This window comes from Xiphophorus couchianus, chromosome 5 (genome assembly GCF_001444195.1).
Source record: "Xiphophorus couchianus chromosome 5, X_couchianus-1.0, whole genome shotgun sequence".
NCBI lineage: Eukaryota > Metazoa > Chordata > Actinopteri > Cyprinodontiformes > Poeciliidae > Xiphophorus > Xiphophorus couchianus.
In genome coordinates this window covers 38,432,117-38,458,841 of record NC_040232.1, presented here as the reverse complement: position 1 = coordinate 38,458,841, position 26,725 = coordinate 38,432,117, and the positions used below count along the sequence as shown (strand labels likewise).

Genomic DNA, 26,725 nt, shown 5'->3' with positions numbered 1-26,725 from the left:
GTTGGCGTCATATTTGCTTCATTAAGGACCGTTCATTTAGGAGTCACTACGTCTCTCTCAGTCAAGCATGTCCCTTTAAGATACATGCAAAGTCAGTTTGTTGTTTCATTAAGGAAATGAAAGGTTCAGGGATGAGGACACACTCCATTGTTTTCCCTTCTGCTCAATGAGTTTTGGGTTGTGTGGGCAGCAAGAACACTTGGGTTGAATCAATTAATAAGGGGAATCCAATCAGCAACAACAACAGACTTCACCTGTGGGCCGAGAAAACATTTTGAGACCTCACAGGTATGAGGAGGAGGTGATTTATCCTGTAGGAGAGTTCTGTGAACCTGTTCCATCAGGGTCAACGCTCCCCATGTTGCAGACTCATCCCTGCTTCACCACAGCTGGTTTAATTAAGGGGTCATGTTGCAAAGGCATGGTGAGAACTTGACCCCTGAATAGTTTTAGATCATTTTTCAGAGACCGTGAAGACCTTCTGCAACTGCTATGAGTGTGGAAAGGATGAAGAAACACAGTTTAGAAATATCAGTGTGTATTTCAGGGCTTTCTGCATTGTGAAAGAAATTAATCTCTATAAATTTGAGATTTTTTTTTACATTAGATCTATAATGAACATTTTATTCACGAAGCCCATAATGGAATTCCACAATGTGAAATTCTGAAAACTGAGAACAAAAGTAGCAGAAAAATTAATGAAATTTTGTTTTGATCATTTCCTTGTTCATTTATGCTCGATAAGTCTTTCTATATTAGCTTATTTGGTAACACTTTATTTGTAGGGGTGTGCACAAGGCTGACATGGTATTTTGACATAACACTTGTTACAAACATGAAGGAGTATTTATGAATGGTTATGACTGGTATGATGTGTCATTCCGTAAATGATGACACTTTAAGTTGCATAAAAAGTGTCGAATTTGCAGTATTTGGTAAATGACATTTTAAAACAAAGTTACATTAAAACATGAATAAAAGTTCATTAAAAGTGTCAACTTTGCATTTAAAGTGTCATTATTTACCAAATAACACTTAATGACAATAGTCATATACGTTCATGAAGATTCTTTCATGTTCATAACAGGTGTTATGTCATGTTTATGATCGTGTCATGTCAGACTTATGCACACCCCTTCAGATAAAGTGTTACAGTTCATTTTTGCATTTAGTTCCTTAATTTATTGTGTTTGTTCTCTGTGTCTTTGGATTTATTTCCTACTTTTGTGTTAGTCTTTTCATCTTGGTTTACAGCATGAACATTTGTAAATTACATACAATCACTTTAAATATAAATTTAAATGTTTTTTTGTTGCTTTTTTAGTTTACTGGCTAGTTTGGCAGCTTTAAAGCCTGGCTGTATTGCATTATTCTTTGCTTTGTCTCTAAACGTGTCAACATGGACGCCTTGAGACACAGATTCCCTTTACAGAACACACAAAACTCTTTACCAGAAGATTGGAAAAAGGGTTTATAGTGGGATTTACAGTGATGACCACCACACAGTGTTCGGTTGTCAGCTGCAAAATCTGATTTACTGATCAAAAGGCTTCACACAGTTCCGGTTATTTTTGCACAAACGTAAACAAAGGGCAGAAGAAAACTGAAACCGATGCAGGACCTGAGAGGAGACGTTTGTGAGGGCAGGGATCTAGGAAGAGGGAAATGTGGTGACCAGATCGTGGCCCTCTGGTGGTCTCATTCTGGCTCGAGCGTGAATCTCACAGTACAGCTGGCTCTCAACGAAGAAATAGCCCTTCTGTTTCAGGTTGACGTCACAGTCAGCACACACAAAGCAGCCAGGGTGGCGACACTTGTCTCTGGCTTTAACCACTGTCCCACTGCAGCATCAAACACAGAGAAGAGGAGGTTATGAAAATATATAATAGCTTCACAGAAGTTAGAATTTTGATGCCTGCACTTTTAAGCCCTCCAACTGACTAATTAATTAATTACATTTACTTAGCAATAAGAGAATACAAATCACGATGCACTTAAGTAGTCAAAGAAATGAAAATATTTTTATTATTTTATTTGTTTAAAATATTCAGATGAACTGAGATAGATGAGGCACCCAATAAAGAAAGAAAAGAATAATTTGTAGCAAATTTTTCAGAAAGCCAGAAGTGAAGGAAATCATCCCACCCCCAGTCATCATTTTGTTTTTCATTTCATGTGCCAACAATCAACTCAGCTTTCAGCAGATGGTATTTTTTCCAGACAACTTGCAGTAAAAGTGCCATGTAAACCAAAGATCCCAAGGAGTTTGTCCTGGCTGTAAAGGACCTGGATGTGCACAAATATGGGCAGATTTCCCTCGAAATACATTCCTGATTCCTCGCTACAGAAACTGGTAGAACGTCCATATCGTATTTTTCATTGTTAATGTTTAATGTTCATGTTTATTTAGATACTTATTTCTCCATGGGTCTTTCTATGTACGTCCTGAACAAGTAGCAGATTTTGACAATAAACTTGACTTTGTTCATCAAATACGTGGTAAATTTAAAACAATTCCTCAAAGCATAGCAATAACCCCATTAAAAGTGTGTGTAAGCTCATCTCTATCCCAGCCGGGTTTACATTCAGCCGATTCCTTTTGCTCGTGTTGTCGTCAGTCGGATCTTAATGAGAACCACAGATGATCTGCTCTCTTTGTACTCACACAATGCCATTCCCACACTTGTCGCAGACAGGCAGCTTCTGCAGGTTTCCTGAAGGCGCAGCAGGTTTAGTCGTGGGGGCTTTCACTGTGCGAGTCACAATGGGTCGAGTGCCTGGACGCATGACACAGAATCCTCTCAATAAAACAAGCTCTCGTGATCCGATCACGTGAATTAAAACAAAACACTTAAAGCACACACTGCGGGACTCTCGATGCCTTCAATCCCATTTGATGCCTCCTTTGGGGCTTGAAGGATTTTCATACTTAAGTTCAACCAGGACTGTATTTTTCTGTGCAACCAAGGAAACGTGCAGGGAAGTGCTTTTGTATTGACAAAATATCCAACGTTAAGAGCAAAGCACTTGATTAATAAGGGGAACACATTAGAGTGTGTCTTGGTGACGGATTGTTCGGCTGCACTGGGTGGACCTACTCCTCCCAAAACTTGTTAATGAAGCTGCTTATCACATGTACATTGGTTTCCACAGACATCCAACAAAATGATCAAAAGTCAAAAATAGGTCTAGCATATTAGAAAGCTCACACAGTGTTTATAATACGACTCAGTCTACTTCCTCCCAGCTGTGGTGCCTGACAGCATGGTGGTGTGGCGGTTACACATGATTATCTTCAAACCAAAAATGATTTCTTATTTTGCCTTTTGTATATATTTCTATGTAAATGTTTCTATTGAGAGCGAAGTGGAGCTGAAGTCATAATCTTTGTCTGTGTGCACCAAGTTGGTGAATAAAGCTGATCCAGGTTCTGATCTTGTAAAGCAAACTAGTGAATAATAAACAATAAATTGAATAAAACACATTGAGGAAACCTATTGCACGCCACAATGAGTGGCAGTAAAGCTTCCAAATGAAAAAGAAATGTTGCTGATGTTTGAAGGAAATGCCTCGTCTCACCATCGCTGTCAATGAACTCCTGCAGAGCTTTAAATGATCCGGACTGCCGAGGCTCCGGGGGGTCGTCCTGGTCCCTCTGCAGCATCCGGTACACATCAGATTCCTCGATGTTGGTCAGAGTCCTGGGACTGAGCAGGACATTCAGGGACATTCAGAGACATTCAGGGACAGAGATTTAGGCACCAATATAAAGTCTTCAATCAAATACGGAGGATGTGTTGAACTGGACACATAGAACATTATTTAGTCAGTTAATAAATATTTGACTTTCTGTATGTGACAGAGCAAATTTCAAATATTATATTACATCTCTAATTGTTTTTCTTTCTGATCAATTCCTCTAATAAGCTAGTAAAAAAGGAATGCACTGCTATCCATGTGAAGTTGACATATGAAAATGTTAAACTACTCCTTACTATTTGCAGTTACATTCTCACAGTTACATTCTAAATGACCAGATACAATCTGTATTACAATGTGAGTAATAATAGAGGACAAATATAGTGCATTTGAATGACAACAGTATCAACAGAGGGGAACATCATTATAAGAGAGGATTATGATCCATCATGTTTGATACAACTAACCAGACTTAGTCCTAGAGAGAGAGAGAGAGAGAGAGAGAGAGAGAAAGAGAGAGAGAGAGAGAGAAGGGGGGAGGGAGGGATGGATGGATGGATGGATTATGAAACAAAACAACAAACTATAAACTGGGTTTAAAAAGTATTTTTCTTTCTTTGTTTTATTCAAGTTATGGGAATGCAAAGTTTGTCCTCTAGGTGGCACCAAAGCAGAGAAGTTTTAACGCTGAAACAAAAGACAATAACTCTCAGCTATACGCAGCTTTAAATAACCTGTGGCTTAACTTCAAAGAATTCATTTTATGAGTTTCTAAAGATAAAGTCTAAACTGGAACTCAGCCTGCAGATATGTCTACATCTTTACAAATGAGCTATTTTGACTCTACACTGGCTCATTTATTTGCTTATTAATTACTATTAAAATCAGAGAGCAAAAGCTCTTCTCTTTTAAAACTCTAAAATGTAGAGTTTTAAAGGGTGATAGAGACTGAACTCAGCACTAGACTTTGAGGTCTGAAACAGAAGGAATGAACTCTGGATTCTTTTCAACAGCAACGCCGTTTCCAAAATCTTACAAGTTGAGTTTCAAACAGTTTTGATAACCTCAGACATGCAATTAAAAATATAATGTGATAATATGTTAATATAATTTATTTTTAGAGTATCATGAAGCTAAGATCCTAGGATGAGAAAGCAAAGAGGATTCAGTTGCAGCTAACTCCACGGTGAAGGTTTGTCTCTTTTTTAACGTACCGCCTTCAAACATCTTCAGCCATAAGACCCAGACCTGCTACTGACAGAAAAAAAACAACTGGAATTTAACAAAATGTACAATGACACACTCCAAAGTTCCTGGAACAAGGTCCTATAAGCTGATGAGACAAAACCACAGCATTTTGGTCTCTCACGTCAGCTCCATGTTTCCACAAGGAGATTTTTTTCAACTCTGCAGAAGAGAGGACAAGTTTTTGTTTTGGTTTGAAGTTTTTGTTTTGGTTCTGCTTTACTGCGTCTGGGATGGAAAAACTTGGATCTGTTCAAGGCAGACTGACGTCCAAAGACTACCACGATATCCTGGAGTCAGAAAGCTCAGCCTCGGTGGCAGGTCAAGGGTCAACCAAAAGAATAATGACCAGGAATGTGGAGCTAGAAACACCCAAGAATGAAGAGTGTTTTTAAGTGATCCTGGATGAGAAGAGCATCATGCAGATGCTTCACTTCTAACCTGAGACAGATTGAGATGAGAGGGTCAGACTCCCACTCGGCACGTTATAATCCTGCCACAACATCTTAAACTGTGGGCACCACCTTTATTGTTATGAAACTTTATTTTGTTGTTGATTAATTAAATAACATGTTGACCTAAATCAATAATTAAATGTAGCGTTTAGTCTGTGGAAAATGAATGAAGTAAGTAATGAGGAATTTTATTCGACTCATCAGTTTCATACGACAGCATCCTAAGGCCTTTATAAAGGAAAAAAAAAAAAAAAAGAAATTTCTGCCAAAAAGTCTTTTTATAGAAAATAAATGGAAATTTCTGAGTTTCAAAAGTTGAAAATTTTCCACTTTTTGTGAGTTTTTCTGGGATTTTTGGTGGAACTACTCCAACTTTTTATTATTATTATTATTATTATTATTATTTATTTTTTTTGTTTTGTTTTTTTTTTGTTTACTGTCTTCAGTGGCTGTTGAAAATGATTTGTGAGCACCTCTCAGGCTTGGGAAGCACCAGGCCTCGGACCTGGCCCTGCATGGCGTCCTGGATGTTGCCGGAGGAGTACAGGCCGATGGGAGTGTTGTAGGACGTGCTGACCACCTGCCGCTTGTCGTCAATGTTTGCTGCTGCCACAAATGGCTGAGCTTTCCGGTTGTGAGCAGTTCCAATTGGCTTGTATTCCTGCAGGAAGGAAAACAGTTTGAAGCCGGACTTTTCCTTTTGTTGCACTGAGATAATATTACTCACACACCTGCTGTTCTGATTCCAGGTTGAGTTTAAACGGATGAGCTCTTCCATCCTCTACCACCCGCGGGGACCACAGCATTGATTCGTTCCTGGTAATTACACACAGATCTCCTTAGAGTACACACGTTTTGAAAAGGCAGTATTGTCTGTTTTCCAGGCACATATTCCATTTTGTAGTATAATTAAGTAACTATGCTACGTTCCATTGTTATACAAAATACATTATATATCTAATATGACTTAAAATAAATTTTACTTTGTAATTTCCATTCATCCATTTTCTAACACCCTTGTCCCTAGTGGGGTCCCTGGTGCCTATCTCCAGTGAACGTTTCGGACGAGAGGCGGGGTTCAACCTGGACAGGTAGTCACTCTGTCGCAGGGCAACGACTTTGTAATTTAACACCTTGAAATTGGGCCTCTGTCTCCTTAAGAACTCCTGCTCTTTCTCAAACTCCGCCTTCAGGAAGTCATCACAACATGGCTCCTCCATTAACCCTTTAACAACATTTTTACCTGTGTTGATGTGAGAAGTAGCTCCTATAGTAGCAGATGTTTGCGGTCACTATACAAACTAGGCTGAAGGCACTGAGTGGGGGAGGAAGGGGGAGGAGCTGTGTCTCAAAGGCGGAGCTTGGTCTACCCAGGGGTTTTGCACAGCTGAATGGTTGCCATGGAGATTAAAAGATTTCTCAAACATGCATGAAAGAATCGAAGCAACTCCCCAGGCATGTTTTTGACGAGTTTTAATAAACTGTCAGAGCCCAGCGTCTTTGAACCTTTAAAACACAGTTTGAACATATTCTATTGGCAACTGAACATTTTTACACTCTAATTAAGAATTGCAGAAGACATTACCACAAACTATAAATAAATCCTTATGGAACATGGAACTTTTGCTGCAGCAACAGCTGATAAATCTATTACATAAAATTTAACTTAGAGAGTTTCAGCATATACACTCGTGTGTGTGTGTGTGTGTGTGTGTGTGTGTGTGTGTGTGTGTGCTCATGACCCTCACCTCTCCACAGTAAGGCAGAGCTGGTTGAAACACTCCTTGATCTTGCTCTGGGCCTCACAGTGCAGCATGTCTGCAGCCGGGGCCCCCTCGATGGCCAGGATGATGTCCCCAGCACATAACTTGGCCCCGGAAGCTTTACTGCCAGGAGTGATCTGGATGTGAAGAAGAAGAAGAAAAACAGGTAGAATTTATATTTCACCTTGTTTTTCATTCATTGCATAGTGCAGATGTATGGTTATAGCTTTATCATTGGTGATCCTGTCAGAATTTGATTTAAATGAATTAATTCAACCAGGAAGATTGTTTCTGATAGGAAATCAGATTCAATAACAATGTAAAAGAAGTTTCCATTTGGACAAGAAATCTGCTGTTGTTAATGTTTTACATCAAATGTGTCAGGTCAAAGGTTATAACTCTTCAAAATAGTCAGTTGAAAAATTATTTATAACATTACAGAACAAACCCTTCTTATAATCGTGGAACAACGTTTTGTACGTTAGTTTGGCTCTTTAGTGATTACCTCATTACCATCATGCTAACCTTTAGCTCCCTGTAGAAGATGGAAGTCAGGGTTCAGAAAAGTTAATATTGCTTCTAGTCAGAAGAAACATGTTTATTCAAATATTACTTTAAGTCTAAGGGGGGAGAACACACCGTATGAGTGTACACACACCCCTACACCCCGAGTATGTGTGTGTGTGTGTTTGGTTTGGCTTATTTATTTATTTCTATTATTTATAAGAATCCGACAATCAAAATAAAATAATCAAGGATCATATCAGCATATAGAGCAGATATTCTGGGTGTAGGGTTTCATTTTTTTAAAAGCTACATAACCTTATCATGCTTTACAATACTTGACAAATGCAGATTTCATGAAAATTTGCCTCATTTCTGAACTTTATTTCAGATTTTCTAATGTATTAGAGACACAGAAAGTCAGAGTAGATATTGTATGTTAAACGTGACTTTATGTACATCTACCTGTCGGTGTTAAAACGGAATATAAATGAGTCAGAAAACATTTTGCTGTTCTAAACTAAACTCTGATCTTATGAAGATGAATCCTGGCTCTTTGCTGGTTAGATCAACAGAATTAACAGTTTATAAATAATCATTTCTTTCAAACTATTCTGCAGAACAAATCATTCAAGTGACTCAGGAAATGCAGATCTAACAATAAATATAGTTATTTTGTGTAAATTATTAAGTCAGTGATTTTAGTGAACTAACATCCAGGAGAAGCAAAACTGCTTTTTATCTTAAAAGCCTTAAAAACTGTATATTATTATATCAGCAGTCTGTATTCTGAGGAAGTAGAACTTTTAAATCTAATCTTCATCTTCTGATTATTTAGTTTATCCATTTCAACCAATATCAATAAAACCCAACAACAACAATTAATCTAGTCTATTTGAAGCTTCAACTGCAAATCAAAACACAGAATCCACGACATTCAGAAAAGTGGCGACTGTCACGAGTTGGAGGGGTCATGAGAAGACCGTGACCTCTGACCGTTTTAAGTCTGATTGAGGAAAGCAGAAGGAGTTGCTGGGAGTAAATTCAGAATTTCTTTTTGTTTTGAGTCTTATTCGTGTCAGAGGTTTTAATGTTTTACACACCCTCTCAATCTCCCCATCCCCCAAAGAACGTTATTAGCTTAGGCAGTCCACAACAAAGATCGGTCAGAGAACGAGCTCAGAGGCCTGTTGGTAACTCTGGAGGAGCTCACAGGATCCACGGCTCAGGAAGACCAATCGATAACAGTCAGTTGAGCTTCCTGCAAATCTGGTCTTTATTGGCAACAGCAGTTTCTGGATACACAGCAAACATGTGAAAAAAGTTAGTGTTTGATGCATTAAACTAACAATGAACACAACATGTAATTATGCAATTTGACATTTATAAAAATTTATTTGCTTGACAGAAAGACACCAGTTTAAACACACAAAAAAAAACCAACTGTTTTTTGATAAAACGTTTTGGCGCTTGGAGAAGGAAAAGGAAGAAAGGATCCAATCAGGATCCAATCAGTGGCAAAACCTTTTGAATTGAAGTTCAGAAACATTCATATCGAAATTTTCCTTCAAATTCATCTTTTCTTTACTGCCGTGTTTTGATCTGTCACAGAAAACCTAACTAAAACTTTATGGGCTGAAATCTGATGCCTGCCTGCTGTAAACAGGACGATGTAGAGAGGAAGTGAAATGAAAACGCCTTTCAGTTTTTGAAGTGAAAATGATGATCATTGTCTTGCCTCATAATCTCAAACGCTTTCAGAACACATCAGAACCTTCCGGTCCATGTTGGGTTCTGATCTCAGCGGCGCCCGTGTTCCTGATGTCTGTCAGCTATTGTGATTTTGTTTTTGATGCAGGAATATTGTTATTTTGCTTCCTGCACATGTTTACTTTGTTTGTTTTTTTTCACATACGCTGTTCAAAAACATTCATTTTAGGTTAATAGTATATTCTAACTTGTGCTCACAGTGAGAACTGGGCTGATTTTGTCTCCATATTGCAGCAGCACAGATCTGTTCTTCTGAGCAGTTTGTATGTCCAACCTCCTGATTATATTGTTCTTCATATATATTGTTCTTTCTAAATTCCTTCAAGATGGAGGAGATCTTTTGTCTGTTCTTCATCAGTTTTATATCATCACTTTTCCCTGTTGTTGATGGCTGAGGCTTTTCCCTTCTGGGAGAACGGTTTTCTCTCTCCGAGTTTCACCTGGCCTAAATATGTCTCTAAAATACAAAAACCAGACTCCACCACAAAGCCCAACTATTCAGACGAATAACAGCAAAGACAATTTATTCATGACCTCAATCTGCATTTCAGTTCAGTCAGCAAAGCAGAGGCGTCTCACCGGGATGCTGCAGAGGGAGCGGCCCCGTTTCTGAACTCCACTGCCCTGCTGGGATTTCACGTGAGGAACCAGAGGAACTCGTCACGGCAACAACAAAAGCATTCGCTGTGACAGCACACAGATGGAATATGGAATCTGATAACCAGGAAGTGATGAAGATGAGAAACTATTTCCAGAGCAGCATCAAAGAAGATCTCAGCCAAGCGTTCCCACGGATACGACCCGGAGCATGACCCCGCTCTCTGTCGTAATGTGTTACTGGACGTAGCAAGTTGAGCTACGTTCAACTAAGACTTGGTCATCTGACTATAAATAACCGTGGATGAAAGTGCAGAGAGGATCTGTTGAAGGTCTGCTGTCAGATCTCCACTGATTTATTACCTGCAAACTTTATTTCTGTTCAGATATGATTTTTACAACTTAGTCCTGTGAAACATCTTTTTTAATAAAAGCTGGCATGTTTTCATGTTGTGGTAATAACTTTTTCCCTCGATTTTCTGGGTCCAGCCGTCCAGATTTAGGTTTTTACTATTATAAAGTTAGAAAAGAAACATAAATGAACAAGAAATGCATTAGAAAACTAACAATGAAAAAGATCATGTGCTTTACAGATTGTATTCAATGAGAGGAAGGCTGATCATGACATCATCAGATCTACACTGCGGCGTGTTTGTGCGTGTGCGTGTTTGCGAGGGTGTGTGTGTATGTGTGTGTTACAGGGATGGAGTGAGTTATAACATCCTGAGGTTTTTTTTTAAACATTGCTAAAATACTGGATGTGAATCCAGACTATAGATACACACTGCTTGGCTGTTCATTCACAACTCCAAACACCCCCAACACACACACAAGCACAGGATTAATATCAATGTTCATTTACATTTAAATAGTTGTAATTTTTTTCTTTACCTTTTACATTTATGGGTTTTGAAAGTAGAGTAGTTCGAGTTCATGCGGTAAAGTTAAAAGTGCTGTTTTACAAATAATAACTCCATTATTACTAATAGAGCTTTCCAGAACTCCCAGCAACTTTTTCTCTGAGACACATTTCAAATGTTCCTGTATCCATCCACTGTCGACCCTCTTATCCTCACCGTGTCTCATAGTTGGAAAAAGCTATCCAGCGTTTGTAGTGAATGTGATCTGTGTGTGGGCGCGTGTGTGTGTGTGTGTTCTGATGTTGCAGTTAGCTGGGGGGAAAAAAGATCCTTATCGTCTTGTGTTTACTTTCTACCCGCAACTGAGAGGCCCTCAGAGCAGGATGTTCCTGACCAAACATGGCAGCGAGGGGAGACGCTGCATTCAGTCGTGTTTGACTGAAGCTGGACAGTTTGCTGCAGGAAGAATTCCTTCGCTTCACGACTCTAAATCAGCCGCTTTCAGATTCTATGAGATGTTTCAGTTCTAAAGTGTCGTCTGACCTCCGTGCTTTCCTCTCTCCTCTGTCATTTCTTAACCTCTCATTCCTCTCTCATCACAGAGCTCTGAGTGTCCACTGACACAACAGGTGTGAGGTCACCGGGTCCAGCCAGCCATAGAACTACACTTTTATTTAGTTCCTGAGGTCTTTCCATAAATATAGAAGAACACTCACCCCGACAGAGCCTGGGATTACTCATCTCTTATGTTAGCCTCCGTAGCTCTGGGGAATTAGCCTCGCAAATGAATCCAAACACAGGAGGAGACGGTGCCGTTCTGATTCAGACAGTTTGCCTGTGTGGTCCGCAGATGTGGAAAAAGGTTAAGTATGCCGGTGAAGATTGTCTGGTAACCAGGCTCAAGGTTTTTCCTTTGGTATCGCTCTAGAAGATGAAGCATTTCTTGGCGTTTTCTCAAATGGTTTTGGAACTTGTCAGAAGGTCTGCACCTTGTTACATCTGTTGTAAAATTAACAGCATTTCAGTGAAAAGATCACAGAGACATTCAAACACGGTGGTGGCAGTGTGATGGTCTGGGCTGCTCTGCTGCTTCAGGACCTGCATGACTCACTAGCTGTGTTTCCAGTGACCGTACATTTGAGCAAATTGGAATTACAAAAATAAATGTGCTTAATGGAAATGTGGCAAAGTTTTTCACTAAAAAGTTTTGCGCCATGATGAGGCGGTTTTTCAGCTGCATCCAAATTAGTTCATTTCTCTAAACTGAAACACTTTTGTCGCATCACACAAAGCACATGAAAAGACAACAGGAAGTAAGAGGAGAATGTTTTTCAAAGACTTATTGGGTGAACAAACTTATCAACACGTGTCTTTAATTACGTTTCTTATTTAATGGAAACACTGAAGTTGCAAAATCAACAGTCTTGTGCTCTTGTGTGCATTTTTAATGGAAGCTCAGCTACTGTATTTGATAGGACCACAAATTCTGTTGTCCACCAAATAAATCCTAAAGGAGAAAACCTAAACATTTCTTTGTAACCTTGAGCAAACCTCAAGAACACCAGGAAGTCCACCTCTCTTGGATGGGTCTAGTCAAAGTCTGGATTTCAATGCAGTTGAGATAATTCCATCAGGACTTTATGACAGCCATGGATGCTTGAAAACCCTCTGATGTGACTGAATGGATCTGAAGAGTCAACGTTCCTCCGCAGTGATGTAAACGACTCGTGTCCCGTTGCTGCGGATGCGTGATGGCAGCTGCCACCGCCACACACACCATCAGCAGTTAACAGGTGTTAGAGGGCAATTATTTTTTAACACAGGATTGTTTTTTTTAATTAATAAATAGTTACACAACTTAAAAACAGCTTTATCCTCATTTACTCTGGTTTTATTTCTCGTATTTGATGAGTTGAAACCTTAAAGAAGCAAAACAGTGGAAATCTTTTTCAAAGTTACAGTTTTCCGTAAAGAAGAATTATTTTCTAATTTGTCAGTGAATTTCCATCTAATATGATGGTAAGCTGCTCAATAGTGTTGGTATAACTAACATAACAAAACACTTTGCTATCACTCCATCTAACTACAAACCTTAAAATTTCTGCCCTTCCTCAGTTGCCAGCATGACCAGGAACGCTGCATGTTGAGAACTCCACATTTTCCTGTTTTCCATCAGGCTGTCATTGTTTCTAAAGATCAGAGTTTATTTCCACAAATATCTTCCACACTTTTAAAGAGACCCTGACATGCGGTCGGGCCAGGCGGTGACGTCGGCTGCTATTTGTATCTAAACCACATGCAGCCACTGTGGCACAGGTGCAAGCTGCAAGCCACTCAGGAATGTTTCTGGAATGAATCGTCCCAGAAAGAGAATGCTGACAGTAAACCAACCTGAGATCCCTCTGGGACGACCCCCACCCCGCCCCACCACCTGCCCCTCCTTAGGTGGAGGAAACACAGGTCTAGATGGACAACTTCTCCGATCACAAACCATCTGATGTTTACCTCCTAACATGAACGTTCTGATCACATCCCATCACTCACCCTGGAGATGGTCAGCGGCTGGTTGAAGTCCTTTCCTCCTGTCAGCCGAAACCCCCAGGGAGGGGGTCCATCCAGGACAACGTTGAGTGGCATGGCCCTTTAAAATCTGCCAGCTGTTGGGGCAACAGCACGCTGCTGCAGTCACGCTTCCAGAGCGGAGACGTTTCAAAGTGATGGAGATTATGAACCATGCTGAGGGGAGACTCAGAGGGAGGGGAGTGGACAGAGCCCACCCCCACAGTGAGGTCACCGGTCAGATTTTAGGAACACAGTCTTAGTCTGCAACAAGTCAGGCTCGCCTACGAACTTTTAATTCTCCTTTTGTTTTTGCAGCCTCTTCACTCCCAACAGAAGTCAGAGTTTTACCTCACTAAAGACAGTTTTACCTCACTAAAGACAGTTTTACCTCACTAAAGACAGTTGTCTGATTATTTATGGTTCTGAACCGAGTCTCTTCCCCTTCAGGGCGACTTGTAAACACAGTGCAGACGTATCCCAGCCTCGATCAGAAGCCGCCGGCTGCCAGCGTTTACATCCACAGATGCTGGAGGTCTGGCAGGCCTGCTGCTGCTCTGAAGGCTCCAGCTGCTCCAGTCCTTATTTGGTTCTGAAGGCGAAGCTCTCTGAGGTCCTGGAGGGCTCTCAGGAACATTCCACTCACTTTGGATCTGGATGGGACTGAAGCCTCTCAGCCTGCGTCGTTAATAACAAATCACTTTTATGTGGGTTTTTCACTAACAGTTGTTTTCATTTCTTTTTTTTTTCTGTTATCAGATTATGTTTTTTTATGTTGACTCAACTTTTCAAAAAATGCCTCCTGCAGTATTCAATAACCCATTCTAGAACCATCCTACATGAATTTGTTTATGTTTTTATCATTAATGAAATCCCTAATGCTTTTGTGCATAAAGTTTTCCTGTAAACAAACAACAATCCACCTCAGGAAAGTTCTGGATTTGGAAACGCTGAATGTCAGAGTTAATATAAGAATTTACATTCTACAGGGAATACACATGGATATTAATGTTTACACACCAATATGAACAGGATGAGAACGTCCAGCAATCATGTTCAGTGAAATAATGGGACAGTTTCTGTGTCCAACAGACAAAACTAAAATATTATTGTTGGGTCATAAAGACCGTTGTTATATTTGGAGGAAAATGAGTAACGCTCACAAGCCTGATAACATCCTAACTGTGAACTACAGGGGTGGAATTTTTTTACATTGGTGTTTTACATTGGAGGGACTGGTGTAATTCATGAAATGGATTCACGGAATTTTATTCGGGAATAAAATGATGTGGAAATAGAAGCAACACCTGAGACATTAGTCAGGAAGGTAAACAGGTATTATGTAAAATCAACTTTTTTGAGCTTTACATTGTGTTATAAACTTAATACCTCACCAAAAACATATCTGGAGAGTTGATTTGATTCTTTCATGCTAATTTGAGAAATCCTTTAATCTCCAATGGCAACCATTAGGGAGTGGGGGAAACAAAAGCTTGGTCTCACCAGCCAAGCTGCCGCCTCACAGTCCAGCCCTCCCTGCAGCGCCCCCACTCAGCTCCTCCAGACTAGAGGTAGCAGAAACTAGAAAAACACCTGGTGGAACTGCTCTTCTGCACTGCTTTTCAGTAAAACACTCATAAGAAAGGCTAATGGATATAGGTTGTTGTCATGACGTACTGAAGGGGGCGTGTCGGACAGAGCGGGAGACAGAGGCCCAATTTCAAGGCGTTAAATGCAGTCAAATTTTTTTAGGTCATATTTGATAAATATTTCTAACAACTGAAGGTAACATAGTTACCTAATCGTTCTTTGAAAATAGATAGCATCGCCTCTTTAAAGAATGTGCACAGATGAAAAATGACTGTAAAGAGATCAGATCAATGCTTTTGTGTTACTGAACGTTTTTACCTGAAAATAATTCAATTAAACTCAAATTAGGCCTTGAAAAATGTCGTTTTATTCATTCGGGGTTAAATATCACCAGCCAGCTTAATCTCCATGTCTAATAGACCAAGATACAGCCAGCTACTGTGTGAGGATAACACCAGCTTTTTGATGCCAAGTAACAAAACAAAGGTAATTTCCACCATAAAAATGTAACACATCACCTAGCAACGGCACTAGGCTTTTAAAACTTGCTTACCAAAAAAGCTTCCTCTTTAGTCTACTGGTAAACACAACCTTTAGATATGCAAAACTGTATTAAATTGAGCAAATGTTTATCAGATCATGTTTGTGTCTATAATGGTCAGCTTTTATAAATCAGTACCCATTAAATACTCTGCTTTCTTTTCACTCAGCAATAAAGCTGATCTATCAAGCTAACGGGTGAAAATGGTGTCATCCATCATCTGGACTTTATCAGTAATACAGCTCAAATGATTAGCCAGATGTGCTACAATATTGTAGAAATACTTAAATTAAGCATCATATACAATTTATTGTTTTATTACATCTGAAAACACCAGAAATTAATGTGTTTGGAGCAGAAATTTGTTCTGCTCTTATCAAAGGTAAACAGGAGGCCTAAACACTGAAGACTGTATCTTCTCAGCACGCTATCATATTTCTACGTTTTCTACACTACATACGCATAAATTATTTTTTGCATCACAAAAGAGGTTTACATGTACATGGCTATTAAAGTAGTGAGTCATAAATAAGGCAGCAATCCCCACCTTAGCGTAACCTACAGGAACTTGATCAAAACCTCCTTGACTCTATTTAAATACATCTGTTTAAAACTGAATTTGATTTGCCTCAGAAGTCAGGTCTGTGAACGATGGAGTCGAACACATTCTTGTCAAAAAACAGTTCTTTGCTTATTCTTATGGTGCTAGCTACTAGCAACACAAGCTAATGGTTTTCTTGCAGACATTAAAGGAACAGGCTAACAAATGCCAATCGTGTGTGTTGACTCATTTTGAGTTTGTTCACCCTGGATTGCTGATCAGTCAGACATCATGCAATATAGCTAACTGCCAACAGGTTGCAGGAATAAAAGTCTTGCAGTTGTTACAGCTGAATGAACACCAAAAGCTAGACATTCTTAGTGTCAGTGACATGTTTGAACAACATAAACATTAAACTGTATTGTCTAAGATAAGCCAGGTATGCTTGCAGTTTATTCAAGAAGCCTTACATTGTCTGCTGACAACAAAAAGGCTGAACTAGTTACAACCAATTGGCTGTTTCATCCTTTTGAACTGGATTCAGACTTATTGGGAGCTTTTTAAAAATCTCTGAATTAAGGTTCAGCTGTGTGTTCTATCACTGTTTGTAGCTGGAAGAACTATTGATTACTAATTTAAGATGATAACTACAGCTTAAAATACAGTCACCAAATCATGTTGTCATGGTTTCCAATGTCTGTGACAGCAAGCGCTCTGTCACAGACAATATATATTATGAATATGTATTCATAATGAATAACTACATTCATTCATGACAAAGATTTTACAGTACTTTGGTGCTTCTGGTTTAATGCAGGACTTCTAATCTAAAACCAATCCAATTTAGAGCCACAGATCCACTTCAAATCGCTGATCTACAACCAAAACTGTCTCTGAACTAAAAATAGCAATCAGCCTGCTTTTGTCTTCTTTGATTGTGTGTGTATTAATCTATGGGTTCAATCACTAATTCATATACCAAACAGATGAACAAGTCAGTCTAAAAACTAGGCTGTGATGTTGGGAATCAAAGATAAAGGACATTGTCCACCATTAAGTCAATGTCACCAGCCCTTAATGATTTAGAAATTCTTATATCGTTCAGATGCTGGAATAAGGAACAAAATCTGGAAAACAAAATATTTTTCCATATTTAATATACATAGTTTTGTTTCCAGATTTATGCAAATTTTAAAAATTCTTGAACCCCTTCAATGAGGCACAAACTGCCTTTCATGAGGCAGTTTATTGCAAGTAAACTTTTTATTCCTACAACTCTGACTATGTTTTATAAACCTGACTTGAAAACCATGAGAATTTTGACCACAGTAGACGATCTATTCAATTTTTCCGACTTCGACTTTAGGGAAATTCTGACTTCTGAGTACAAATCGAACGAACCATACGCATCACACCTACAGATGAAAGACAAAAAAATGAGAAAAAAAGAGAAGGAACCAAATGTGATGGTGGGTGAAAAACAGCTGAGTTTATAAAGCATGTGGATGCTGGCTGGAGTGCAGCTCTCATACAAAAGGCTTACAAAAAACACAACAAACAAACACAAAGTGTTCTCACACCTGCTGGCGAAGTGAATGGGAAGGAGTGACGTGAAGGACGAAGATGAATAACATATCTTAAGGTGCTTTAACAATGGGTTTTGTTGTCACTGTCCATCTGTTGTGAAATGATAAATGAGGAATAAAAAAAACGACAAAAACAAACAAGTGGCGTTCACTTCGCGTGACAGCTTAGCTAAGATGGAAAATAGCAAATATTCCATACAATATGCACACATGAACAGTGATACTACTACTCACTCTGACAGCAACACATACGTGATCTCATCCTGCATCTTCAAATAAAATCCATATTAGAAATGTGATAATTCATTATATTCCATCAAGCATTAACAATCCAACTGCACAATGGTCCTTGACAATGAAAGAACCATGCTTTAAACATCTGGTGTTACAAAATGTCTTCTACAAAAAAAGAAAACAATATCACGTTCATCATCTCTTGACACCATTTGATCAACAGTTCGTCTTCTAATAAATGCCTAGAAAGGTGAACAACCTTCCTGCCAACATTTTCCAGACGACTGCCTCCTGAAGTGCTGCAGTCTGAGGAACCGCTGTCATAAATCTGAAGGGGGGAAATGAAAGGAAGCACACAAGCTTGTGTGGAGATAAAGTTAAAGTGCATCAACGCTAAAGTGGAAAATGTTCAAAACAAAAACCAACAACTTGAAAATGTTTTATGATTTCTGCTGGGAGCCTTGGCGATAAACTAAACCCCTACACACCTGATAGTATTGTATTTGCACAGCCTATAGTAAATGTGAAATGTTTGTTAAAATCCCCAAAATACGAGTCTAACACAATACTGCTTTCTTAACACTTTCTGCACTTCATTTTCTCAGGGATTCCTGTAAGTGAACACTGAAATAAACTGCTGAAGTGTTGAACATTTCAGTAACTGATCCTGGTGCTCTGACTGCCCTTAAAACAGCTCAAATAGAAAGGAAAGTGTTGCTGCGGCCCTTTGATATCCTTCCTCCCGTCGTCAACCATTAAAGGAGCACAAATTTCGAGTGTCCATAATAGAAAAATAAGGGTAAAAAGAGAAGATTAAAAAAACAGCATTATCTTGTAGAAGTCTTTCATTAAAGATGGCTAGTTGAAGCTAAGATTCTGTCTGCAAAGTGTGCTGCAGCCTCAGGTCTCTGCTGACATCCTGTGGCGGGGCTGTGCTGCTGACGGCCATGAACGTGTCACAGAAGGGGGCGGAGCTACAGTGGAGTCTGGAATCATCATTATAGCAGCTTCACGTAGTTTCCCGGGAAGGTTCCGAAGAGCTTGCTCCTTCGAGACGTCCCTTTATAAAGAAAGCAATAAAAGGAGGTGTTCAGATGGAAACCGGTGGCTGCAGCAGGAGCAGCAGGCACATCATACACTAAAATATCTCCTCATGTGACATTTTTCTATCAGTTAAGCATAAGTGGGGAACGTCAGAAGCAGCAGCATCCGTTTGGAGAAGCAGGGAGGATTTCTGACACGGAGCAAACAGTTGATCAAAAAGAAGCAACTAAAGGAACTCGGTGTTCAAAGGCATCACAGAGGTGATATATAGCAACTCCACTGTGTTAACCCCACCCATCACTTTCTTTTGTAAGTAGAGAATGGTACTGGAAGTCTTTCCCCACATTCAGTGCCACAAATATTTTGCATAATTGATTAAAAATTCTATATAATTATAATTTAAAAAAATATCTTAGTTGTATAAGTGTGCATGACCTTAAATATTTTGTTAAACAAATTTTGATTCATTTTTACTCGAGTTCTCAGGGATGCACATTTTTTACTTCCGATCCTCAGACCAATATCTGAGGTTTCCAATTCAGAGAAACAGTGCTGAACTGACTTAAACATGCTTCTTTTTTTCATGAATGTACTGAATTACTAATTTATGTAACTTTGCACCAGTACAGCTCATTTAAATAAACCAATATCTTTGTAACATGGTCAAACATGTTACAAAGGTGTTACAACTTTTATTTGTTCAGTCAGTGCAGTTAGGAGTAGAACAGCCAATGTAAAATAAATAATAAAGAAAGTGAAACTGACAAAAACAACAGGTTGACTACGTTGGTCTAACATGTAAAAATAAACTGCAACAAACCATCTTTCAAATTGTTCAGGAAGTGCAATTAGGAATTTGAAATATAATGTAAAATAAGTAATAAAACGGTCATGTTTTTGTAGTGTGGGAAGCAGCTGGACAGAACCAACACAACCACAGGGACATACAGTACATGACCACTGCATGCAGAGAGTCTGGGCTGGGATTTGAATCCAGAACCTCCACAAAGCAACAGTGCCACCAACTGGCCAATCCATCCACATGAAACTCTTAGACGCCTTGAGGAATATTAGTAGATAATAAAGGTCACACACGCAAATGAGTTCTGGTGTTATTACAATAAGGTAAAGTATGCATCTGGACAAAACAGACAATGTCCCAACCTTCTTCTTCCACTTTAGTAATTAAATGTATAAAGTTATTTCATATCCTCTGACAGATTTTGCAAATAAAGATGACTCTGTTGCATTGAAAACATATCCACATAACTGTCTAATAATTCAGCTATCTTCCTGCATTCTTTTATGAATTGTTCTAATGATCAGCTTGTCTTTCACCTCTGAGATGTTCTGAGAGACTCACTGTGTATTTATCTCCAGGACAAAAGACGAAAGGGACACATTGGTGGCCGTACTCAGAAACCATACCTTTTGTTTCCTTCTCTTTTTTTTTTTACAAACTGATGAAACTTCTAAGAACTGCAGTTTTGATAGACAATACTGAAACCTACCAACAAACCAGCCGTCATCACATTTCTCCATCACGTCCACAATGTCTCCCTCCTTCAGCTCCAGCTCGTCCTCGTTGCGAGGCGTGTAGTTGTACAGAGCCTGGTACCTGTGTTTAAACACTCACGTCAGAAACACAGTGCATGACGCATCATGGAGCTCACTGCTATAGATGTGTGTTACTGCGGTTTCATTCTTTAGCATATATTATTATTATTTTCTATATTAATCTTAGCTTCCTTTTAATATGCTACAGAAATTAGCTTAGAAAAATAGCTTGAAAAAAAAAAAAGCTTTGTCACTCTGCAGCCACAAACCTTCATTAAATTTTATTAGGATTTTATGCAACAGCGTCCACACATCATGATGCTGCCGTCACTATGCTTCACCACAGTGATGGAGTTTTATCAGGCTCATGTGTCAGAATGGTCTTCCATTTAGCATAAATGAAATCTAACTTAGTCTCATCTGACCAGTGTATCTCCTTCCACTGCGCCCTACTTGACTTTTCCATGACAGAGATTTGTAACCCAGTTCCACCTGAACGCAGGATCTGGATCATTGAAGCTCCTCCAGAGAGCAGGATCTTGGCTACTTCTGTGAATAATCCCCGTGTTTTCTATCTCCATGCAGATGCATGACCCTGGAGTGTGCCATTTCTCAGTAGATATGAACAAACCTCTTAACCTTTCAACCCTAACCCTGTTTTAAACTTCTAACCAAACTTATCCATGACCAGTCTATTGTGTCCTGGTGTTTGTTCACTAATGTTCTCCGTCACAATTACACACAAACCAACTGAATTACTCAAGTAACTTAGAAGAGCAGAGGTTTGTACTGGTATCAAGATAATGAAGCCTGAAGACAAATCATTGCAACACTTTTCAGATTTTATTTGTAAGAAGTAGGGCTGTGACTTTAATGTGTTAATTGTTGTTAATAAAATATTTTAATGAATTTAATGCAACTATGCAATTAATTGTATTTTTTACATAGAAAAGTCCCGAGCCAGAACGTTTGTATTACGTTTCTTGTACACCCAGAAATCTGACGCACAAGCAACATTCGCAAACAATAGACAATAAAATTCCTGTTAATTCATAGGAATGGCTGGAATGAACCAATATGATGGTTGAAGAACCTCAATAACTGAGGTCAACAGTAAATTAGCAGTGAAAATTGTTTCTGGATTTAAAATGTTGATTCTTTTGACAATATATGATATTTTATTAAACTGCGATTAATTGCGATGAATTCATTACAGACCTTGCAATCAAGTCCTACCACTAGTAAGAAGTTGAAAACCATGTGACCATGCTGGACAAACTGGTAATATTTGGTGTTTGTCTATCACATAAAATCCTAATAAAATAAATTCAAGTCTGTTTCTGTTAAATACTTTACGTAAATCAATACGTTTTAATGAATGGCAGAAATGATTAACTTAAAAATGGGATAATTTATTTACAGTAGTAATAACACCAAGTAGTACTTACGGGTCTCCTCCACCATGGAGTGCATCCTGTACCAACCGCTGAGTTAGAGGGAGAAAGAAAGGAAGACACAATTAGATTCAAATATGGTTTTATGTGCATCCTTTGAGTTTTCAGCCATGAAACAAGCATTTTATACACAGACACTAAAAGTTGGAGTCTTAACGTAGAACATGGCGCTGAACTTAACTAAACAGCAACAAACTCAGTCTTAATCAGTCATAAATAACAAGGTGATTATGTTGCTTTCCTGCACAGAAACAAGAGTACAGTGGGTTTACAGTCCCCCTACCCTTCGACCTCTAACTGGCGACAGATAGGACCTCCTGGACAAGATGGGGCTACGCGGGGGTTTACCACCAACAACTGGATCCTGCTTAATGGGCAGAAAGACCAGAGGCAACACACTTATAAACTCCAACACAGAGGAGGTCAGCAACCTTGACGATGAGCTGAGCAAGCAGGGTGAAACTCTTAACGACATGCTGATGTCCACAAAAACTGGTCTAATCAAAGCCACTTTCACAGACCCACGCAGGAACATTATAGCATTCTTCTTCTATTTTGGGTTAATACATCAGGCAAGTTAGTATTTACAGCTCGATCGAGAAAAATTGTAGAGAATCTCGTAATAAAACCAACAGCCCGAAACTCTAACACACTCAATTCAAAGCTGCGGTGTGTACATTTTATAAGAAATATATATTTTTAACATATTTGTTGAAACTGTCACTATGTCATGACAGCTTGGTATGAGAATCTGTGAACAAAATTGAGTTCTTACATCTTCTCCCAGTGCTAACTAGAAACAACCAATCAGAGCCAGGAGGCGGGTCTCAACGCTGTCAATCACAAACTTGTGTGCTCCCTGTTTCGCTGCAGCTAGCAGAGCCTGTCGTGAGTGCTAAGGCTAGATAGCATGGCGACCAATGACAGTGGATAAACGGTTTCTCAGCCATTAGCACATTTAGCAGCGAGTACATGAGTATAATTGACAGTACCAAGACCCTCCTCCTGGCTCTGACTGGTTGCTTTTTGTCGCGAGCGATGCATTTCTTCAGACAGTGATTGTACGTAAGAGAGGAGATCAATCTTTTCATAGATGTCTTATACTGTCACAACATGGTGACAATTTTAACAAATATGTAAAATAAAATTAGAATTTTTTTTATAAAAGTTACATGCTACAGCTTTAACTAATAAATTACACAAAAACAAACAAGATGTAATATTTTTGAACATTTTTCCTAAAATTGTTGGAGTCCATATCCAACCAGAGAGAAAAATGTGCTTAATTCAAACCAAAAAACTACAGCTAAGCAAAGATTCAGTTAGATGAGGGATGAGGTTGCTTTATAATCTTCATCTCTACATTCCAGCGTTACCTTCACCTTGGGGGATCTACGGCCTGCGTGCGATACAACGGGGGCAGTGTTGGGGGAGTGGGGACTAGAGAGAGGAGGAGAGGCAGTTTTAGGGGGAGTCGGGGTAGGGGGAGGGAAAACTGACTCTGAGACAGGGCAGGACGTAACTGGGCTGGGCGGACAGGGAGAAGTGGAGGGCTGGGAGACAGGAACGACTGCAGACGGGTCCGAAAGGTGAGAGGGAGGTGAGGGAATAGACGGGCTGCGAGAGACTGCAGGTAGTCCACAGGTTGTCAGGTGAGGGAGGCATGGGGGGGAGTGAGGAAGGACAGGGGAAAAGGAAGAGTCATGTTGTTGGGATCGGGAAGATGTGGAGGAGGCAGAAATTACAGAAGGAGGGAGAGTGGATGCTGGGGGTGATGGGGTGATGAAGGGAAGGCGGTCACAGTGAGGTAGCTGTGATGAGGAAGAGGCTTCAGCCTACGGGAACAAAAACACAGGTAAAGATACTGGAGCCACCAGAAATCGGCCTTTCAGATACTTTAATAAACCCCAGAAAGAACATGGAAGGAAGGAAGATGAGCACATCAGTGTCCCAAATCTGACCAATTAAATGTTAAATGTTGAATTTCTTTTCAAACCTTTTGGTTTTCCTGGTAGCAGCTGTTCATTACAGGGATCCAATCTGGATTCAATCATGTCTGATGTTTGAAAAATGGACTTAAAACGAAATTTGACTTTGTAATTTAATATCTCAAAATTGGGCCTCTGTTTCTTTAAGAAACTCCCGCACTTTCTGAAACTCCGCCTTCAGGATGTCATTACTACATGGCTCCTCTACTATGTTGTCCTATCCTCATTTGGAAGTTTCTGTGGATGTAGATTTTTTTTCACTTCAACGTTCCTTCCGGGAGCCTAGTGAACCTGCAGACTGCTCACACCATGCTCTACCTGTGGACTTATTCGCCCATTTAACTCTCTAATGTTCTCCTCTTTGTCTGCCATGTCTTCGTCTTCTTCCTCTATGAATAACTCCGTGTATATGTGTTTTTGTTCTGACGGTGGCCTGTGAGGCTCGACCAGCTCCTCATTTACTGATACTGGCTGCTCTTCAGTGAAAACAGAAAGCGGCTTCACGCTTAACGGTTCGTGAAACTGCAGTTTTAGGTGAACAGTGCCAGGTGAGTCACTAGCCGCTGCCAGAGGACTGAGTTGTTGGACATTGTTCTGAAACCATCTGCTCTGAGATTCACCATTCACCTTGGCACATATGAACTCTACTGAAGGCTCTTTTGAAATGTCAGTATCATCTGCACTGAACTCATCTGGAGCTGCTGACAGCAGCTCATCATAAGGGTCTCTAACACGCAGCTCGATGTCAGGCAGTTTGCCGCTTTCGTGTGCAAGAGCAGACAGTTGCTGCTCTGGGAGATGTGAGGAAAATTTTCCTGTCACTGACTCGGTGCAGGTCAAAGGTTGAGGCCTAGTAAAGCTTAAAGCGTTGTCTGCCTCAGAAACCTGTAGCCGCTTCCCATTGTGCGTCGATAAACTATCCGACAGCGTGGAGGTGAATGAGGAAGAGACAGGAGGAGGAAGTGGAGGGGGCAGTGGCGGGGAGGGCTGGGAGAGACGAAGGGCAGCTGAGGTGTGACCTGAACCCGCTCTGCTGTCGGAGGAAACAGGACTTCTGGAAGGTGGCCGGTGTGAAAAGGAGAAACCTTTATGTGAGGCAGCGGGTGAGGCTGAGGTCGGTTCCTGTGCCGTCAGGAGGGGGGCGAGGTCAGCAGGGAGAGGGGGTGGTGTGGGAGGTAAAGGAGTGGCTGTGAATGAAGGGGTTGAGGTGGGGGCTGATGGGTCCAGCGTGAGCGAGAGCCACTCGCTGGTGATGGCCTGCAGGTCGAGCGTTCTCACAGAGGGTTGAGGGGAAGGAAGAGATGGAGGGAGGAGATAGAAGGACTCCATGAAGGTAAAAATGAGAAAGAAAAAGATAGAGGTGAATATTAGAAAACATGGTGTCAACTGTTCAGAGAGGAAAAGGACTTAATGGGAGGAAAGAAGCCAGATGTAAACTAGCACACAGTGCCTTGCTAACGTGTTCATACTCTGAGCTTTTTCCCTTTTTTTGCTTCAACAGGAACACAAATTTAAATATATTTTCTTGAGATTGCCCATGTCCAGACAAACACAAAGTAGTCAATAACTCTTAAATTTGAGAAATATTACACATTTCCACTTTTTAAAGGGGAAGAATCTAATAGGCTTTTCATTTATTACAGGGTGGAGAGCGGCCTATGTCTGTTAGACCTTTACACATTCCAAAAAAACATTTCTAGCAATTAATCTTTGAGAGCGCCAGCGTGTGGACCAGTGGTGTTACTGCACCTGTAGCTCTGGCCATGTGTCTCTAGGAAGATCATACAGGAATGTGAAACTCAGTTTCGCCTCCAGCTATTTTTTATTCAAGGATTTCCTTGATTTTAGCTCCAGCCCTGTTCCCACCAACATTATCCATCACCTGGCAAGGATGGAACCTTAAGGAAGTGCAGGTTTAGCCTTCCCAAAGGTTTTGTGTGATTTCTAATGTTCTCTAACCAACCTCTAAGAAGAGCTTCATTAGACCATTTTTAACTCTGTTTGCTGACTAGATAATTAATCTAGTTAGGTTATTGGTTGTACCGGATTTTCCTTCAGTGTAAAAAGAAGAATGATAAAAATAACTTTAAATGAGGAAAAAATGTGAAAACTCTGTATAATTTTTCTGTGCCACTTTATATCAGTCTATCACATAAATATGAAAGTAATACACTGAAGTTTGTGTTTAAAACAAAATATGACAATGTTCAAGGGGTATGAATACTTTTGCAATGCATTGTTTTATGAAAGAACTCAAAATGCTTCAGAAGGTGTAGTGCATCCCTCACGTTCTTACCTTGATGGGGGTGGAGCTTGGTGTCCGGCTGTAAGCATGTGGATCTACATGATGGGAGGAGCTTTTGGATGGAGAGTGCTTGACAATTTCAACATAGGAAACCGGAAAGATGCCTTGCTTGGTTGTTCCCGGAATCTTCCCCTCATACCAGTTCTGGTCCACCTGCCTGACCACTACAACTCTCTCCCCCTGCACAAACGCAACACATTCAAAACACGACCGTTAATATAAAACACAACAAAACATGAGTTGTGAAATTTAGCAAATCTCTAATCTGATCATATCACAGCAGAGCAACCTTTCTTAGTGACAGCTCCACGTTAGTGTCAGCGTTGAAGTTATAGCGTGCCAGAGCCTCGCCGATCTCCCTGACCTGAGCTGGAGGAGGAGGACGGATTGGCTGATGCTTCTCTGACGACGGCGTCTTCTACATGAGTGGCAA

At 40.0% G+C, this 26,725-nt stretch overlaps 2 protein-coding genes across 5 annotated transcripts in view; both read right to left on the bottom strand.

The window, feature by feature from the left end:
* Nucleotides 1-1,451: 1,451 nt before the first annotated feature.
* Nucleotides 1,452-13,624, bottom strand: LOC114144135 (PDZ and LIM domain protein 3). The gene is made up of 7 exons (XM_028016647.1): nucleotides 13,438-13,624; nucleotides 7,148-7,299; nucleotides 6,131-6,215; nucleotides 5,873-6,060; nucleotides 3,580-3,707; nucleotides 2,666-2,777; nucleotides 1,452-1,841 (listed from the first exon to the last, which is right to left on the bottom strand). Exons 1-7 carry the CDS (start codon nucleotides 13,528-13,530, stop codon nucleotides 1,652-1,654), a joined length of 948 nt encoding a protein of 315 aa, XP_027872448.1. The 5' UTR covers nucleotides 13,531-13,624; the 3' UTR covers nucleotides 1,452-1,651.
* A 1,765-nt stretch (nucleotides 13,625-15,389) lies between these two features.
* The window catches only part of sorbs2a (sorbin and SH3 domain containing 2a), a 59,873-nt gene continuing 48,537 nt past the window's right edge, over nucleotides 15,390-26,725 (bottom strand). The window contains exons 22-29 of one of the 4 annotated variants that reach the window (XM_028016643.1): nucleotides 26,582-26,710; nucleotides 26,284-26,472; nucleotides 24,306-25,310; nucleotides 23,376-23,834; nucleotides 22,283-22,366; nucleotides 21,994-22,031; nucleotides 20,500-20,606; nucleotides 15,390-19,004 (exon numbers count right to left, since the gene is read on the bottom strand). In XM_028016643.1, coding sequence (XP_027872444.1) covers nucleotides 18,943-19,004; nucleotides 20,500-20,606; nucleotides 21,994-22,031; nucleotides 22,283-22,366; nucleotides 23,376-23,834; nucleotides 24,306-25,310; nucleotides 26,284-26,472; nucleotides 26,582-26,710 — 2,073 coding nt within the window. In that variant the 3' untranslated portion in view covers nucleotides 15,390-18,942. The remainder of the gene's footprint in view (nucleotides 19,005-20,499; nucleotides 20,607-21,993; nucleotides 22,032-22,282; nucleotides 22,367-23,375; nucleotides 23,835-24,305; nucleotides 25,311-26,283; nucleotides 26,473-26,581; nucleotides 26,711-26,725) is intronic. The other 3 variants (XM_028016644.1, XM_028016645.1, XM_028016646.1) reach the window with 3 other exon arrangements.